The following is a 19,164-nucleotide window of genomic DNA, read 5'->3' on the forward strand; positions in this document are numbered from 1 at the left end:
CCTGCGAAGACAGACACATAATTGGGATATTTTGATTTTGGGGATCCCCAGAAGAGGAGGAGGGACTATAGCCTTTCGGTACATATCAGGTAAGATATAGAGCGCAAAAGCCTACAGGCCTCAAGTCTGTAAGACAATAGCCATGGTGAATTAACTGAGGCCAAAGGCCTAAAAGTCTCTGCATGAGGAACTAATCAGGAGTGACCCTGTATCATGAAATAGAATGGTGTAATAAGCAAGTAAGCCTAAACAAAATGCCACCCTATGCTACTTTGGGATATTTTAAGATGTTCAACATCTGCTGATGTTCAACCACAAGAAAGCCTTGGTAATCAATTGACATTATATGCTAATTTAGTTGAGGTAAATTAGTAGGTAGAATATTAGGAAAGGATACTCCAACACTGTAAGGGTGAGGAAGTTTAGGTATAAATATGGAAATCTGAACACCCTCATGAATATGCATAACAGCCTTGCATCCTGTATAAAAGGCACTATCCTAGGCCCAAAACTGATGGGATCTTCCTGACATACCAGAGATAGGTGATCGAGTGGTCCTATCTCACCAGTTTTAGGTCCCCACAACAGGATGGTGAGAGTATGCATATAATACTAGTCATCTCAGTCTATTTTGCTGGTAGGTACTCTTTGGTGATAAAAATAAATTTATGCTCAAATAAAATGTGTTAGTCTCTAAGGTGCCACAAGTACTCCTTTTCTTAATCCAAAACTGTTCATGATCAAGGTGACCTGGTGCTTGACTAACTGGATTTTTCCTCACATGCTCAAGGTCTAATTGATAAACGTACATGGGGTCAGGAAAGTCTCCCCACACCCCCAGGTCAGATTGGCAGTGACTTTATGGGATTTTCGCCTTCGTCTGCAGCATGGAATTAGGTTAATCCGGATACATCTCAATTTCCTGCCATTGCAGGGGCCTTGGTGCACCTTGGTCTCTCCTGTTTTTTGCCTGTGACACAGTCTAGTCTCCTGAGAGCTGTAATACCTTGGCCTAATTTCATTTGTTGGGTTTAGCGTGCAGGTGGTGTTTGTAACTTGTGATATAAAAGAGATAAGATTAGGTCATCTAGTGGTTCCTTCTGGCCTTAAATTCTAAGAGGAACAAAACAAACACCAGAAGTAAATCATCAATTGCTAAACAATAAATTGGAGACTTCCAGATATGGAGATACTACTGTCTGAACAGAATTTCCTGTCTCTGGCTGAAACAAAGTTGAGAGGGTACAATGTCTTTTGAGTACCACTTCCCTGCAATGAGAAGGAGCTGCCAATCCCACGAATATGTACTAGTGACAATGGTGTCCCTGCTTTGACAACTTGTCTTTGTGCTGTACCAATACGCCACAGGAAGATTGTCTATACTTTTTGGTTATTGTTTCCCTTCATAAAAATGTTAAATGATTTTTGAATGTGGAGAAGAAAAAAGTGAATGACATTGAGAACAATTCTTAATATACCCAAAATATCAAACTACTGTACCACAATCTAGCCACTTGAGGGCTTCAGCAGGAAACAAGGCAATAACTGGTATTAAAGCCCATGAAAAGCCCTAGGAAAGGGCATACCATTGTTTCCTCTAAAGTATATCTGTGCCACTCACTAATATTTAAGATTAGAATGGTAAGCAATATCAGCAGTGGCTTTAATAGACTAAGACAATTGAGATCTACAGTCCCTCCAACAGCTAATAAAGCCAACTAGCAGCGCTAGTAGGTACTAACGCTGTACTGGTCATTCTAAAAAGAGAGAGACAGGTTCAAACAAAGGTTCATGAAGTGAGATTTCATTTCTCCCGAGAAACTCATTGCTCCCCACAATGCTAACATTCTCCAGTTTATTTACAGATGGATAAAAACCATGAACAAAACTGGATTAGCCGCAGGAAAACACAAGAATATGAACAAGTATTCACTCTAGCTGTATTCTAGACCAACCTGCTAGTGCCTGCTAAGTTAAGGTTGTCTAATGCTTCCCATTATGAGAGCCTGTTTTCAGCTGCTGACAACTTCACCAAACTTTAACCATTCAGAATGAACTTTACCAAGCCAGGTGTCTGTCTCAGGCTGAACTGTTTTTGGAAAGCCTGAATAAAAAAAATAGCTCAATTGTTTCCCACAAAGAGATTAATGAAAAATGTAGTTTTGCCCATGCTAAAAAATTCTTACTTTCATTTAGTTGGAAAACTCTAAATTTGGAAATTTGGCAGAAAGACCTTTGTCACAGATGTTGTGGGATTCGGGAAATCTGCCTGTTCAACTTATGAAACCGCTGTATCAAAGAATGCCTCTTTCTATGTGCATCCACCATTACTGACAAGACAAAACTTTAAGCACATTCTGCCCCTTTCCCCCAAGACCATGCTATTAGAACTCAATGGCTTATTCAGTTGAAGCACCTTGGGACAATGGGTTAGCCGGAGGTGGGAGAAGCCACTTTCTGAAGCTGCAGGAAGCTGTTGTTTGGAGAGTGGAAAATCCCAAACAAGACAGACAGATGATGAAACACGGTTCACAGTTGTCAGGACAGGCTGCTTGAGAGACAGTGCCCTGAGCGTGTGCCTAAAAGCCCCGAGACAATGACAGTGCCTCGACTCTGGAGTCTTAAAAACCTCACAGGATCCAGCAGCTGATCCCATTAAAGCACTCAAAGATCTGCCTTCTGTTGTTCCTGTGAAAACAATCCAACTTACAAGCCTTTGAAAAATCATCGCAGTTTGAACATGCTTAGTCTCTACTTGTTAGAGTTTGGCAGCTAAATCGTCTAAAAAGATTCTGATTGTACTGAACATCCTCCAGTCCAGGATTGCATGCACTGAGCAGGACTTCCGCTGTAATTGCTGCTGTCAGCTGCAGCATGCTGGACATCCAAATAGAGCAAGGAGACTGTTTCCTGTGCACTAATGCTCCTCTGGCCTGTGCCCTGGCAGTGTAGAGGAGAGAATGCAACCTAACTACTGTAGAGGGGATAAGATCCAGAATTGGAGGAGGGTCAAGGAGCTGGGGTGGGAACACACGGAGATTGGATGAGGACATGCAGGGGGCCAGAATGAGGGACACAGGATTGTCACAAAACAGGCTGAAGAGTATACTGGCAGAAGGGTCTTTGCTCACTAGACAACTCCCCTCCCACCAAAACAAATCCTGGAATGAAAACCAAGATTCCAGAGTAAACAATTCTCTGTCAGCAGATATCTGTGGAACCTCCTGTCAAAGCACGTCATCTCTTTCTAGTAGCTGATCCGCATAGCAGTAAAAGATTAACAGAGAGGATGACTCTCGGCTCAACTGGCAGAGACCTGTGCTGTATGTCTAAAACAGCATTTCTTAAACTGGGGGTCCCAACCCAAAAGGGGATTGGCAAGGCTATTATAGAGAGATTGTGAGATCACAAAAAAATATTGCAGGAGGGAGAAGAAGAGGGGGTATTGCGGCTCTGAAGGCAGCACCACCACCAGAGCAGCGCAGAAACAAGGGTGTGTATAGTAATTTGCTATCACTTGGGGGGTGGGGTGGGGAGAGAAGAGGGAAACCTGAAATATTTTCAAAAGGAGGTCCCAGCAAAAAAAAAAAAAAAAAAAAAAAAAAAAAAAAAAAAGTTTGAGAACCCCTGATCTAAAAGGTTCCTATCCTACTGATAAACCAACCACATGGGGATCAGTATGGGTCCAAAAGAGGGGATTTCTTTGTGTTTACATTTTTAGAAACCTCATGATTAACTTAAAATCTACATTAAAAGAATTTTAAGACTGCAAAGTCAAACACAAGGAAGTTAAGGGATGCCAGAATTAAGGCTGCCAGTGCAACCTTAATTCATCCCCTTGGATACATACCTTACGACATACTATTTTCCATATGACCCCTACTTCATTCAGCGCAAAGAATGGACCTGGTCTGGGATGAATTAGGGTTATGTGTTAAGAATGCTATTGTCACAAAGAGCCCTACCTCATTTATTGCAGATGTCAGTAGGTGCATCATAAGGTAGGGTCGGCAGGAAAACAAAGGATGGTCTCACATTTGAATGCTGCTCTGAAAAACTGGACTTTATCCCTGACTGTGCCACAGAGATTCTGTATGGTCCTAGGAAAATAACCTAAACCAAACATTTCACACGTGGTCACGAATTGTGTGTTGCTCATTTTCTAGGTGCCTGACTTGAGATCCTCCTGGTGTCCAGTTTGCAGAAGTGCTGAACACCCACAGCTATAACTGAAGTCAGTGAGAGCTGTATTTTGAACATATTAAGTGCTATATAACACTAGACACTCTGAAAAGTCAACCTTTAGTCATCTCCAATTGGGCACCCAAAATTAGTGGGCACTTGATTTGAATCTGTGAACCTCCGTTTCCCAGCTGAAATGGGTATTGGATTATAACATGTCACAGGACTGTAGTGAAAATAAAAAATTTAACTAACATCTGTGAAGCACTCCAATATTATAGTGACAAAGGCTACAGAGCAGCCCTTGAGGAAAATTATTAATATATTCAGAGCAGGATTTGAACAGTGTACAATAAAGTAGGCCTCAGGCCACACACTGAACAATGAGGACGAAGCTATTTAATAGCTGCTCATTCTGCAAACACCCTCCCTCTGATGCACTGAATGAGACCGACTTCCTGGGGAAAAAAATAGTAGTCATGTAATTAACTAACTAACTACTCAGTGCATACACAAAAGACAACCTACATTCTGGCATTTCCTAATTTGAGTGCTAGACTGTGTGACCTAAACATTCTTTTAATGTAGATTTCTGTATGAAATTTCCATAAAAGGTCGCTGGTTTCCATACACGAGCAGCTAATGTGCTCATCCACTGGGAAATGCAGGCTCTATTGGGTCTTTTTTATTATTATTGTTGTTGTTTTTAAAGCACACGCACTCTACAGCGGTTTTGTCCCACAAAACAGTTTTAACTGCACAGAACAACCTACTGGATAATAAAGTTTCCAATTCTCATTTATAGTGGAGGTGTTAGGGGAACTAGATCCTCTCAAGATTAACTGCCTTTTAGGCCTAAAATGAAACCACCAAATTTTTTTTAAAATACTTCCAGTTGCAAGTGTTTTTTTGTTTTGTTTTGTTTTTTTAAACCAGTTTTCTACTTTCATTGTGCAAAGGGCATTCAGTAAGTTTAGCCCAGACATTATGCAAATAAATTCCTATTGGCTAACATTACTTAACATGGGACAACTAATTCATGTCACATGTAGTGCACGAGTATTTTAAGCTTTCATGAAAACGAAGTCAGAAAAATAATTTCAAAAGGCTTGAGTTCACAGCAATTGGACTACTGCTACATGATTAAGATTTAATGCCGGCCAAGTCTTTGTTTTTCTGTTTTTCCTAGGAGTTTTTCTGCAACGAGGGGTGGGTGAGAAGGAGTGCAGGACCACATAGTTCTTCCTATGAACTCACAAACAAACAGTCATGTTACGAAAAGTAATTAAATGAGTGGATGTTAATTGAGAGGAAACTATGTGTTGGTCTCATCCATGTTGCTCCTAGATTACTGGGTTCAGCCCAGACACCTTGTTACGAGTTGGACTGCAAACCCAGGAATGAAACCAAAAAGTTCTGTTGGAGAGCATCTTGAAACATTGAGGTCTCCTGACTCAGGGCCCTCGGAAAATTCCTTATTGTAGGGCAATTAGTTCAGGGTGAAGATGAAGTTATACAAAAGGGCTGTGTCTGATCACAAGAGTTTAAATGTTAACAGTCAGAAGCACATGGACTGCTAACTCTGCACTGCTTACTCCAGCGATAGGTGCTTTTGAAAAGAGAGAGACAGAGATGATTGTCGACTATACTTGCTTGAAACGACTGCTGTTGAGAAGATTAGGAAAAAAGAGTTAATGGTAAATTTAGGATATCCATTCCCTGTCTATGTAACATGATAAACAAAATAAAATCTGTTCATGAAGTATAAGAAGAATGAATTGAAGATGTTCTGCACAATTCTGGCTGTTTATCTGCCCACTCCCACTATTCTCATTACTGAAATAAGTTGATCCACACAGTTGAGCTCTTTTAGTGGCAAAAAAGAAATTGGGGAATCCAAGGAGGAGTAAGAAAAGTATCAAAGTTCTCATCTCCTATTGGTTCAATTATAGAGGGTGAAGGTGGAAAAGCACAAATACTGCTACCTCTGAAAATGTATTGGCATTCTTAGATCCTTACCATTTACATCAAAGTTTAAACTGCAAGTAGCTAGAAGTAGAGACTAGTATTAACAATTAAGAAATTACTACTTGAAAATCACTAAAGTGGTAAAGGCCTTAATAGATATGACCTTCTTATTTACTAGAAATTTTACAGCAGATACAGTTTCAGCATGTATTATTTTCAAATCTATTACTCCTGATAAGGAACAAAAAAAGAATGATTTCATGCGACTCCAAGACTAAAGCAGAAAGGAGTTGCAAGCACGTGCTGTGTAAATCCTCCCAATAATTTCTAGAATGCAGACAGAATCAGCAGCCAAAGGGCTTTATCCTACTAGAGCCATGGATAGAGGACAAACACAGATGCAAAGATTCCACTAATATTTATGCAAGAGTACAGAAGAAAAGTAAGCATTTCTACATACCAGAGCTTAAAACTAAAGTTTAGAATTGAAAAGAATTCTATCTTAAAAATAAATCTGTATTTTAGGGAGGGAAGATGGAAGCAAAATGGGATGTTATGAGACAAAAAGGCTATTCAACTTAACATTGGCTTTTGAAAGACAAATATCACAGCTCACTTATCCTGATTGGTTAATAGCCATTAACCATTTATTGATAAAATGAGTTTTGAAAAAAAGATTGGAACTGCTGCTAGCAAAAGGAAATTGTTGCTTGTGGGACAATAGCTAAACTCGGAACATACTGAATTTATTGGGAAAGTCCCATATCATGCACAATTCAACTCCTCTTGGGGTGAATGGGAGTTTTGCTGCTGACATGAATAGATCCAGGCCCTAAAAGAAATAGGCAGGCAATACGATTTAGCTTATAATGGCCTTTCATTGACCTTTGGAAAGGGAAATACACCAAAACAAGTCAGAGTGTGCATTCACAACGAGACAAGAACCTCATCACCTCTCATTAATCTTTGTTGGTCACGCAATTTATACAGTAATTTTCAGCCTCTGGACTGCTATAGCATTTCTGATTCATTAGTTCAAACAGAGAATGAACTCAAAAACTGCAATACTTCAGTGTAGTTTGGGTCTCTCTAAAGACCCTGACTTAAAATCTAACCCATACTGCAATTTAATTCTAGTTGTCATTTCCAGATTTCTATTTCACTATTCCAAAAGAAAGCCTTGGGCATTTCCTCCTGTTTTTAAATCATCTTAAATTGTATTGGCCAGATTTCCAAGAGTGTTTGATCACAACTGAGGCCAAGTATTTAGAGACCAAAGCACAGCTGTTCCCACTTAGAATAATGGAGCTGATTGGTGATCAGCTCTCGAAAAATGACCCTATGCAAGTTTGAGGGCAAAAATGCCAATTTGACTGTTTCCTGGACTGATGTGTTCTGTATATGCAAGTGAACAGCACAGCATAGGCAGCAACAGGGCAACCTCCCCTACACTGTCCAACAGTGTACCTCCATCCAGTTTCTATGTGGTACATTTCTAAGGGCAAGAGACAAGTTTAGAATTCAACTGCAGATAAGGGTGTCAGTTTGATTCCATTGTAAAGGTAATTTTTCCTGTCCCTTAAGAATTAAAAACAGTCTAGCAACTCATTTCACATTTAGAATGCCTACACATGACTGCAAGAATGGAGGTGTAACCTAATCAAGGAAAAATTGCTTGTGATGTTACTCTATAAGCTGAAAGCAAAGCTGAGTCAAGATTTATTATAAAGGAACATCTTCTACCAAATGTATTAGTGTCCTCCCAGAGGGACATCCGTTTGGAATTGCAAACCATCATTTTATAAAAAACAAACCTGAAGCATAACACTACCACACAAAGTAATAGTTCAGAGAACAGCACTCTTTTTGGTACTGCTTACCTGGACAGTCAACTTCATCACTCTCGTCCTCACAGGTGGGCCATCCATCACACTGCCAGTTCAAAGGGATGCATTGGATGGTACCACTGCGACATGCAAACTGCCCTGGGGTACAGCGGAGCTCTACGGAAACAAAAACAAAGGTTTTTTTCCCCCCTAAAGAGATATTCTATCCTGAATAAGGCTACATGGAAAACTAATTGTCCACCACTATGCACACTACAGACAATATTTAAGCAACCGGGCCCTTCATTAAGATCTCTAATTCATACTGTCTCCCTGTTTTAAAGGGGAAGCTTAATAGGACTTTCTTTGCCCAGACTACCACTTGAGGAAGCACTTTATCAGACAGCTTTATAGCAAGAGCCTTATATTGAAGTTGTCAACATTTTAAAGCCACACACAAAATTTACAGGCCAGATCCTCAGCTGGCCCATGCAGGCACAGATAGTCCCAATGAAATCAACCTAGCTCTCTAATTTAAACCAACTGAAGTTCTAACCCTATATTTTTAATTTCAGTATTCTCAGAGATCAGTACTTTTCTTCATTCTAGGAAGGACATGCAAGCTGATTAAAGCAATTCCCCAACTTTCTGTACATCAATTTATGAAAATATGCTGATACCATCAAAACAAAAAGCATCACCTGAAATTAAGTGAGATTATTCCCCCCCACCACCACCCAAGTGAGATCATAGAGTACATCCTTATTTCAGCTCCTTACAGGTATTCCCAAATAGTTGGTGCTTTGAAAAACAGAGTTAAAAAAAATTAAAACCCACAGATCCCAGTCTATCAGAATGTTTCCAATACCAATTACAGATTAAGATGGCCCTTCTAGTCGCTACCTATGAATGCGTATTATCCTAAGGTTTGTTCAGTTTTTGCATTACCACTTTTAGGAATACTTATTTGGTTTTTAGAACCAGTGGTGATTAATAAAGAGCTTATTATGGTATTTTTTTTAAAAAAAGCTAGTTATACCTACAGAGATACTACAAATTCCAATATTACTATTACCAAGCCATATGTACAACAGGACCTATTCATTTACAATTGCCTATCTAATTTGCAATTCTTTTGAACACATGGACTCATTGCGAACTAGCTTTCATATCCATGATTGTCTTATCTTCAAGATTTATTAAGGTACACTGTGTGGAATTTCTACACAAGTACAGCCTTTAAATGACAAAACTAACTATATGGGCATATTTACACTATTTCATATCATGGTTTTGCTGCCCTTAAAAAAAGCAGCCTATAGAAATTAAGACTTCCAAAGCTCTAACCATTCCCTTCTATCAAATACCACAGCATAAGAATTCTGCTGCTCTTTCCATTTTCCTTGAAATATTTTGCAAAGAGATCTATCAATACAAATGACTGTCTAAAAGCTGAGTTTAGAGCTGTTCATCTGACTGCAAGATGTCATTAACCTCAGTGGACGCACTTTCATATCACCAGAAGTCCATCTGTCACTGCAATTCAAATCTCTTAAGGAACGTGACTATACGCCCCTGAATCTCCTGTGTTATAAACAACTTAACCTTTCTGTTTTCCCATTAGTGAACTAGAGTTCTCTCCGTTTATCTAGGTTGGAGAACAGCTGCATTTCCATTCTTTCACAATTTTATGCACAAAAAACCCCAAAAACCAAATAAAGTAAAAAACCCTATCTTAACTCTGAAAGATGTGGATTTACAAGGGCTTTTTATGTGACTTTAAGATACAAAAATCCACATTTTTTTAAACCTTCAATTAACATGTATTCTCAACCTGAGCTCCATCTTAATGAAGTTTGTTTTTAAATTAAAGGTTTAATATTATTTTTGTTTTCTTACTGAAATGTATACTGCCAAACTAAACACAAATCAAGATAAACTTACTTTAGATACCTTATGCATAAATTCTTACAACATACCAAAGTTTAATGGTTTCTTTATAAGCATCACTTTACCTTACAGAGCACAGGAAGATTCACATTAGAGCTAGAAAATAAAAATAGGCATATCCTCTTCTTAAACACACCACCTATGCAGAATGCATACTCCGGTCACAAAATAGCTAAGAACTCAGACAGACCTGCTAGACTACAACTGACGACAACATATGGTACAACTAGGCAAGACACTTCTGACCCATTTACAGAATTTTATTCAGCGTGAACATATCCAACAATCCAAAAACAATGCATGAACCACTTCCAACACCATAAGAAATAATGCAAATACTGAGAAAAGTGAGGAAAAAAAAAGTTTTTCAGAATATAACTATAGCAAGTACCAATTTGTCTCGAAAAAGGAGAGAGGAAAAAGGAGGAGCTGGGAGGAAAGGTGAAGTTTAGATAACCAAAAGGGTTTTTGAGATTAAAAATCACAATGGCCACATTTGAAAAATCCAGTTCATATAAGCAGTAGGGCTGAAACTTCCAATTATTCCTATTAATACGTTTATGGTATTATGTCCACACTTCAATAAGTTACTGACATTTTATCATTTTAGTGCTGATGTCAGAAATATCTTGTTGCCACTGCAAATGTGGCATTGCATTGGAGACTATGGTAATTTTGTGAATGGAAATGCTGCAGAAATTAAATTAAAAAAAAAAAAAAAAAACCCTTTACATTCTAGCCAGCCACAAGTTTCTATTACTCTTAATCTGCAGCTATGGCAGAATTTAATTTGCACTTTATCACATCAGTTTTTTTATTTTTAAAATAAATAATTCTTGAGTAAATTTTGTTTGTTTAAATGCAAACCACACATACAGGATGTAAATTAAGATATTCTACAGCACTGTAAAAAGAGAAATCTGACTTGCAGAATCAACAGAATGGAGGATTATAGGACACTGTATGGGAGTGGTCGTAGAGGCGAAAATGGATGCAATGACAGGAGTAGAAGGAGCAAAAGGGCAATACTAACAGCAAATACCCAAAGCATTACTATTTTATGAACAAATAATTATACACTCAGAGGCCAAGATAAAAGGATATTGTCATTAGTGGCATTTAACTACTTAAGCAATGCTCAAGTAGTTTATGAGATCAAGAGAAACACTCAATGAATTACAGCCTTAAATGGATCATAAATACACTAAATAATTAGATTTATATAATGTTGCCTTGATTATTCATTTGCTCTATATTCTACACATTCAAGCAAGAAAGGTAAGTGATTGCAAATTACATGCCATACCTATCTTCCCAGTGTCAGTACCTCCCTCATTAGACTATTTTTATCACAAATGTGTCAACATTTTAGAAGTCTACCGGCATGGCTACACTTGCAGGCGTAGAGCGCTTTGAGTTAAACCAGCCTTTGGAGAGCGCAGTAGAGAAAGCGCTGCAATCTGTCCACACTGACAGCTTCCAAGCACACTGGCGTGGCCACATTTGCAGTACATGCAGCAGCATTGGAAGCAGTGCATTGTTGGCAGCTATCCCAGTATGCAAGTGACTGCAATGTGCTTTTCAAATGGGGGGGGGTAGAGGAGTTTGACAGGGAGTGTGTTGTGTGTATGGGGGGGGAGAGAGTGAGTTTGGGGGGGGGGGGCTGAGAGCATGTCAGCATGCTGTCTCGTAAGTTCATACAGCAGCAGACCCCCTCCCCCCCGCCCCTCTCTCTCACACACAGGATTCCACAGTAATGGTTGCTTTGTCTCGGAGCAGATAAGCAGCCGGGCTGTCAGAAACGGAGCTTTCAAACGGCATATCCGTATTCCTGCAGCGATTCCAAAACAATGAGAAGAGTGGCCACTTGACTTAAGGGGATTATGGGACGTTTCCAGAGGCTGATCAGAGTGCAGTAATGCAACACCTCGTCCACACTGACGCCCGGGCGTTTCAGCCGAGGTGCATCAAGTGTTAATCTTCTCGCCGAGGTGGAGCACCAGCAGCGCTGTAGCCGTGGAGTCAGAGCGCTCTAGGTGCCTTGCCAGGGTGGTCAGGGAGTGAGCTAGGGCGCCCAGGGCTGCTTTAATGCGCTCTAACTCGCACGTGTAGCCAAGCCCTAAGTAGAGAATTTTTTTTTTAAAGCAAGTTTAAAATAATCAACTGAACATATCAATGAATATTTTCTCCAAATGCCAAGCACACTACCAATGCCACATAACAAAATGCTTCCAACTGAAAAAGCAGAAACTGTAGTATGATTTGATTCCATACAAGAAATTATATTAAAGGAACACAGCCTACAAAGTGAAGCACTCAGTACTCTAGAAATGCCCAAAACAGTAGCTTAATTAGTGACATATGAACTCCTTTAAAGCCTGAATATTTTGCCACCATATGCAAAACATACCAGTTATGCAGCAATCTGGAATTAATAGGCTTAATTCATCTCCTATTGCTCAGAAAAAGCCATAACAGTTTTATAAGTCTTAACTCTGAACCCTTGTTTCCTGACATTTCAGAAGTTTAATAAGATCACATTTTTTTCCCCACAGAACTGCCCGATTCACTATGCAGTTGGGACAATACTGTCCAAATGAAAGCTTTGAAATATTTGTAGCTTCCCTTTTTGATGTGTGCCCAGGCTCAGCACATTACTGTACATAATCCATCCCTGCACTGATGGAACTCCATCCTCCAGAGTGGGTCTTAACAGCTTTACCTATGTGCCTTCAATCACCATATAGAAGGTGGCAAGACTCCATAAAAAGTTTCTTTACTTTCACACTACTATGCAGGGTGGACATAACACTGATAAAAATACAATCAGTGAATGGTCAAAGAAGTGGACTTTTTTAAACCCTTACAATATTGACAAACCATAACCAATTTCCACTAAACCACTAAGAGATACCTGTGACCTAGCAGTTAAAGCCATGCCAAATTCCAAGTTTCTGGTAAATACCATTGAAATGCCAGAGCAAGTGTTCAAAATAAAAGGTACTAAATACGTATATACAGTTTTTAAAATGGGGGGAAAAAGGGCATTTCCTTCCACTAGGCATTCTCAAACATGCTAAGGTATCTTAATTCTATTTTTCTAAAGAAAATTTGTTTCTGGGCTGAAATCAAATGTGCCACTTCTGAACCCAAAAAGGGAGTTACAAACATCTACAATCCTCTAGAATCAAAATGTTTGGACAATCTGAGCTCCAGGTATCAATATGTACTCTGTTTACAGTATTATGAGACAGTTTTTCCAATTACACAACTTATTGGTTAAAAAAAAAAAGGATATTGAATTAAAGAAAATACCCCCCAAAATTACAAGAGAATTTGTTAGCATTGCAACTTATGTCTCTGCACTTAGGTTGACTTAAAACTCTCTTCGTTTTTACACACACACCCTTTCCAATTTACAGTGCTAAATACTGTGTTCAAGAACATCAAACCAAGACTTAGACAGAATGCATTGGTTGCCTAGACCGAAATGAGAAAAGGAGTACTTGTGGCACCTTAGAGACTAACAAATTTATTTGATTATAAGCTTTCGTGAGCTACAGCTCACTTCATCGGATGCTCCGATGAAGTGAGCTGTAGCTCACAAAAGCTTATGCTCAAATTTGTTAGTCTCTAAGGTGCCACAAGTACTCCTTTTCTTTTTGCGAATACAGACTAACACAGCTGCTACTCTGAAACCAGACCGAAATGTTTCCTTTCTAAGAAGGTACTAAACCAATGGGAAACTGAACACTTGCTCCAAGGTTAGAATTTAAAAGAAAGGCATAAATGCAAGGTGTAAGTACTAATCACTAGATTCAAATCAAGAATCCCATCCGACTGACAGCCTATATCTAGGTCATAACAGCACAAAACTAAATAATGCTTCAGGGAATCTTAGTCCCTTGCTGCAAAGGCCAGAGCAATAATTCACCAGAAATGTAATATAATATATGTCCCTTGCACCTCTGAAGAATAATTAAGATTAGCAATGAGAAGTGCAACATCTTTTGACCACCCAGAGCTTTTGTAAAAGGTAATTATGCATAGCATGTATGGAACACATTGATTCAACTACATTAGGTCATAGTAGGAGACTATGCATACATATCCTACATCATACAGGAGATCCTTCTGAAGACATGGTAGCAGCCATGTGAATTGCTCCAGGTGTACCTATTTAATCATTACACACTTTAAAACCAGTTATTTTTATGTGATTTCTCAAACAAGTGATCCCTCTCATCCCTTATGTATGTGCATGCAACCCAATAATGATTACTAAGAATGGTGGGAGGGACACTAGATATTTTACTTGTCTTCAAAAATAAAATAAAATAAAATAAAATAAAATAAAATAAAATAAAACCAACCAACCAACAACAAATTGTGCTCACCCTGGGGAAAATCAAATATAGCAAGACTGAAACACTAGAAATACCAACTTTCCAAGATACAGCATCAATAATATGCATAATTATGGTAATATTAGAAAAAATTCTTCTACTTCTGCCCCTCTCAAATTTCCCTCCTTTACAGATCAACATAGAGTGCTCAGTAAAACGTAAAACTGATTAAAGAAGTTTGCTAGTTTTTAGAAGTAATTCTTTCCACCATTCAAGTAGGAAAAAAATGTATTTATTTTGCATTTAATATCTTGTTGGAGATGATATAAAAACAAAGTCTATATGTGGGAAAAGTGCTTTATCTCAAGAAGCAAGTCCCATTGTTAACCAAGAAGTAGGGAGAATTCATTGGCGATGTAGGGACATCAGTATAGACAGCATAGAAATACCCAGGTAGTCTGTCTTGTGTGCAGAAGGGGGAGATCCACAATTGGCATCTCTATACACCAACTCTAAACCAATATTTTACATGTTTAAAAACCTTATCTTCCACAAACCTCCAGCGAAAGTGGACTAGATGGGACTTCTAGATGAAGGAGTCTACCGTTTTCTCTCCTTTTGGGGCTAAGCACTGCTGCTAGACCATTAAACCCAGGAAGAGAGCTTACAGACTTTTGGAAGGAGATAAAAACAGTGTCCGGATGAATATGGGAGGGATTTTTGTATGTAGGGCTTGCTGTTTTAGTTTGCTTTGGGAAGTTTTAGTTGTAAAAAAAACTTAACCCGACAGACATCTTTGGGCTAAGTTTCAATCGTTTTCACATAAAATTTGGCATGTGCCAATTGTTGTGTAACCTCAGAAGCATAATTATTGTTCTTGCAAGATCCTTTTTCTTATAAGAGTCATCAAACACAATCAATCACTTTGCTATAATGTGAAATTTAGTAAGTAGCTCAAATGGTTTTGGATGGATTTCTGAGGACATTTGTCCTCAAAAAGACAAAAACAGTGCTAGAAATAGCCCATGAAAACAGTTTTGACAGACATCTTTAGTTTGAATTTACTAATAGGACAGAAGGTTCATGAGTGTTCGATTTTCCCTTAATTTTGAGGATGTGGAAATATAGACTTGAAAACACATGAAGCACAAAATCACACCTACATAAAATACCTTCAGAACACTGAATGAAGGGACCGTATAAAGACAGTATTTTTTAAACATCAAGTCTCAACAACCCTATTAAGTAGTATATCTTTTTTACAAATGGGTAAACTGAAGAAAAGAAAGGCTATGTTGCCCGATGTTACTTATCAACTCTGTGGTCTTGGGGGAACCAGGGCACAGTACCTAGCCTTTCTGACTCACAGAAGATCTTTCCCCAGCCCTGGCTCTGCTTGAACCAAAGCTGATCAGAAGGAAGAAAACAGAGCTGTAAACAGGGGAGTTTGAGTGGGAGTTCTGTTGGAAGAGAAGGTATTTGTACTTGGTTTTTTGTGTGTGTGTGTGTGTGTGTGTGTGTGTGTGTGTGTGTGTGTCTATATATATATATATATTCATATATATATATATATGAATGAGAGAGAGAGAGAGAGAGAGAGAGAGAGAGAGAGAGAGGCTTGTAGGGGCTTTGTGCTGGGAGAGAAGCTAAGCCCTGATTAGGGGGCGGGGCTTTTCTGACTAGAGGTCCTATAAAGGTAGCCAGCCAGTCAGGCAGCGGCACAGAAGCTAGCAAACAGAGCTGTAAATAGGGGAGTTTGAATTGTGGTGCTTGTTTGGGGTTTGCTTTTGCTGGGGGTGGGGTGGAGGTGGTCTTTTTGGTGTGGCTTGTGTTTCCCAGATTAACAGGATTTAGGTGGGAAGGCGATGACAGATACGGAGGCAGCTGTGGGAGTGACTCCAGTAGTGGAAGATACAATGAGGATGACTGGATGTGGAAGCTGTGGTATGTACATGATCCTGGAGGGGGGACCTGGTAAGAGTTTTGTCTGCATGAAATGCCGTCTGATAGAGCTGATGGAGGAAAAGATCAGAGGTTTGGAGATGCAGGTGGAAAGTCTGGTTGAGTTTAGGAAGGGGTTTGAGCAGATGATGGAGCAAAGATATGAAGTCTCTGAAGGGAAAAGCTCAGACTTACAGATGGAAGCAGCACTGGGGAATTTTGAGTGGAGACTGGGTGAGGAAAGTGGTTAGTGGAAGCATGTGACTAAAAGAACCAGGCAGAGGAAAAGACGGGCTAGTGAAGGAGAAATAGAGCTTAGGAACAGGTTTGCAGAGTTGGAAAACGAAGAAGTGGCTCAGCAGGTAGTTGCTGAAAATGGAAGGGTAAGGAAGAAGAGAAGAGAGGCTAGTCCTATAGGAAAAGGGGAAGAGTCAAGGGAGACTACACCAAATATGAGCCCCAGGACGATATAGGATGGGTTGAAGAGGATTATAAGGGAAAATAAGAATGGAAAGAACTTGCAGCCAGAGGGAACAGGGGAGAGACTGGAGAATAGCACTGTCACCAGGAAAAGGCAGGTCTATGTGATAGGGGACTCTTTATTGAGAAGAATTGAGAAGAATAGACAGGCCTGTAACTAGAGCTGATCCAAAGAATAGAAGGGTGTGCTGTCTTCTGGGTGCTAAGATACGGGATGTAGACCTGAGGTTGAAAAGGGTCCTAAAGGGAGCGGGAAAGAATCCCCTAATTATCCTTCATGTGGGAACAAATGATACAGCTAGATTCTCACTGGAAAGTGTTAAGGGAGACTATGCTAGGCGGGGGAAGACGCTTAAGGAAATTGAGGCTCAGGTGATCTTTAGTGGGATCCTTCCTGTTCCTAGAGAAGGGCAACAAAGGTGTGACAAGATTATGACTGTCAACAGATGGCTTAGGCAGTGGTGCTATAAGGAGACTTTGGGATGTATGGCCACTGGGAGGCATTCATGGACAGAGGACAGTTCTCTCGGGATGGACTTCATCTGAGTAGGGAAGGAAATAGATTTCTAGGATCGAGGCTGGCACAACTGATAAAGAGAGCTTTAAACTAGGAATTTGGGGGAGATGGTTGGGAGATGTCCAGGTAATCTCCACGCCAGATTTTAGCATTGAGAGGGAAGAAGACGAAGTAAGAAAGGATACAGCCATGGGTAGGAGAATGTATATAAGGAGCAAGGGCAGTGTGGATACTAGTCTAATAGGTTATACTGGCTGTAGAATGACTGTGCCTAATAGGGTACAAAATGTGAGCGAGGCCAAACAGCAAAAATTAAGATGTTTGTACACCAATGAGAGGAGCCTAGGTAACAAAATGGAGGAACTAGAGCTACTGGTGCAGGAAGTGAAACCAGATATTATAGGGATAACAGAAACATGGTGGAATAGTAGTCATGACTGGACTACAGGTATTGAAGGGTATGTGCTGTTTAGGAAAGACAGAAATAAAGGTAAAGGTGGTGGAGTAGCACTGTATATCAATGATGAGGTAGAATATAAAGAAATAAGAAGCGATGCAATGGATAAGACAGTCTGTCTGGGCAAAAATTACATTGGGGAAGATAACTAGTAAAGTCTCTCCTAAGATAGTGATTGGGGTGTGTTATAGACCTCCGGGATCTAATTTGGATATGGATAGAGCCCTTTTTAATGCTTTTAATAAAGTAAATACTAATGGAAACTGCGTGATCATGGGAGACTTTAACTTCCCAGATATAGACTGGAGGACCAGTGCTAGTAATAATAAATAATAAATAATAAATAATAATAATAATAGGGCTCAGATTTTCCTAGATGCGATAGCTGATCGATTCCTTCATCAAGTAGTTGCTGAATCGACTAGAGGGGATGCCATTTTAGATTTAATTTTGGTGAATAGCGAGGACCTCATAGAAGAAATGGTTGTAGGGGATAATCTTGGCTCAAGTGATCATGAGCTAATTCAGTTCAAACTGAACGGAAGGATTAACAAAAATAAATCTGCAACTAGAGTTTTTGATTTCAAAAGGGCTGACTTTCAAAAATTAAGGAAATTAGTTAGGGAAGTGGATTGGACTGAAGAACTTATGGATCTAAAGGTAGAGGAGGTCTGGGATTACTTTAAATCAAAGCTGCAGAAGCTATTGGAAGCCTGTATCCCAAGAAAGGGGAAAAAATTCATAGGAAGAAGTTGTAGACCAAGCTGGATGAGCAAGCATCTTAGAGAGGTGATTAAGAAGAAGCAGAAAGCATACAGGGAGTGGAAGATGGGAGGGATCAGCAAGGAAAGCTACCTCATTGAGGTCAGAACAGGTAGGGATAAAGTGAGACAGGCTAAAAGTCGAGTAGAGTTGGACCTTGCAAAGGGAATTAAAACCAATAGTAAAAGGTTCTATAGCCATATAAATAAGAAGAAAACTAAGAAAGAAGAAGTGGGGCCGCTAAACACTGAGGATGGAGTGGAGGTTAAAGATAATCTAGGCATGGTCCAATATCTAAACAAATACTTTGCCTCAGTCTTTAATAAGGCTAAAGAGGATCTTAGGGATAATGGTAGCATGACAAATGGGAATGAGGATATGGAGGTAGATATTACCATATCTGAGGTAGAAGCGAAACTCAAACAGCTTAATGGGACTAAATCGGGGGGCCCAGATAATCTTCATCCAAGAATATTAAAGGAATTGGCACCTGAAATTGCAAACCCATTAGCAAGAATTTTTAGTGAATCTGTAAACTCAGGAGTAGTACCGAATGATTGGAGAATTGCTAATATAGTTCCTATTTTTAAGAAAGGAAAAAAAAAGCGATCCGGGTAACTACAAGCCAGTTAGTTTGACATCTGTAGCATGCAAGGTCCTGGAAAAAATTTTGAAGGAGAAATTAGTTAAGGACATTGAAGTCAATGGTAAATGGGACAAAATACAACACGGTTT

General features: G+C 39.4%; 1 protein-coding gene across 6 annotated transcripts in view; it reads right to left on the reverse strand.

Annotated features, from left to right (window-relative positions):
* The window catches only part of DGCR2 (DiGeorge syndrome critical region gene 2), a 77,959-nt gene that overhangs the window by 36,489 nt on the left and 22,306 nt on the right, over positions 1 to 19,164 (reverse strand). For all 6 annotated transcript variants that reach the window (XM_043497855.1, XM_043497854.1, XM_038373428.2 and 3 more), the window contains one exon: positions 8,031 to 8,153. In XM_043497855.1, the coding sequence (XP_043353790.1) occupies positions 8,031 to 8,153 (123 nt within the window). The remainder of the gene's footprint in view (positions 1 to 8,030; positions 8,154 to 19,164) is intronic.

Source organism: Dermochelys coriacea, chromosome 15 (genome assembly GCF_009764565.3).
Source record: "Dermochelys coriacea isolate rDerCor1 chromosome 15, rDerCor1.pri.v4, whole genome shotgun sequence".
Lineage (NCBI taxonomy): Eukaryota > Metazoa > Chordata > Testudines > Dermochelyidae > Dermochelys > Dermochelys coriacea.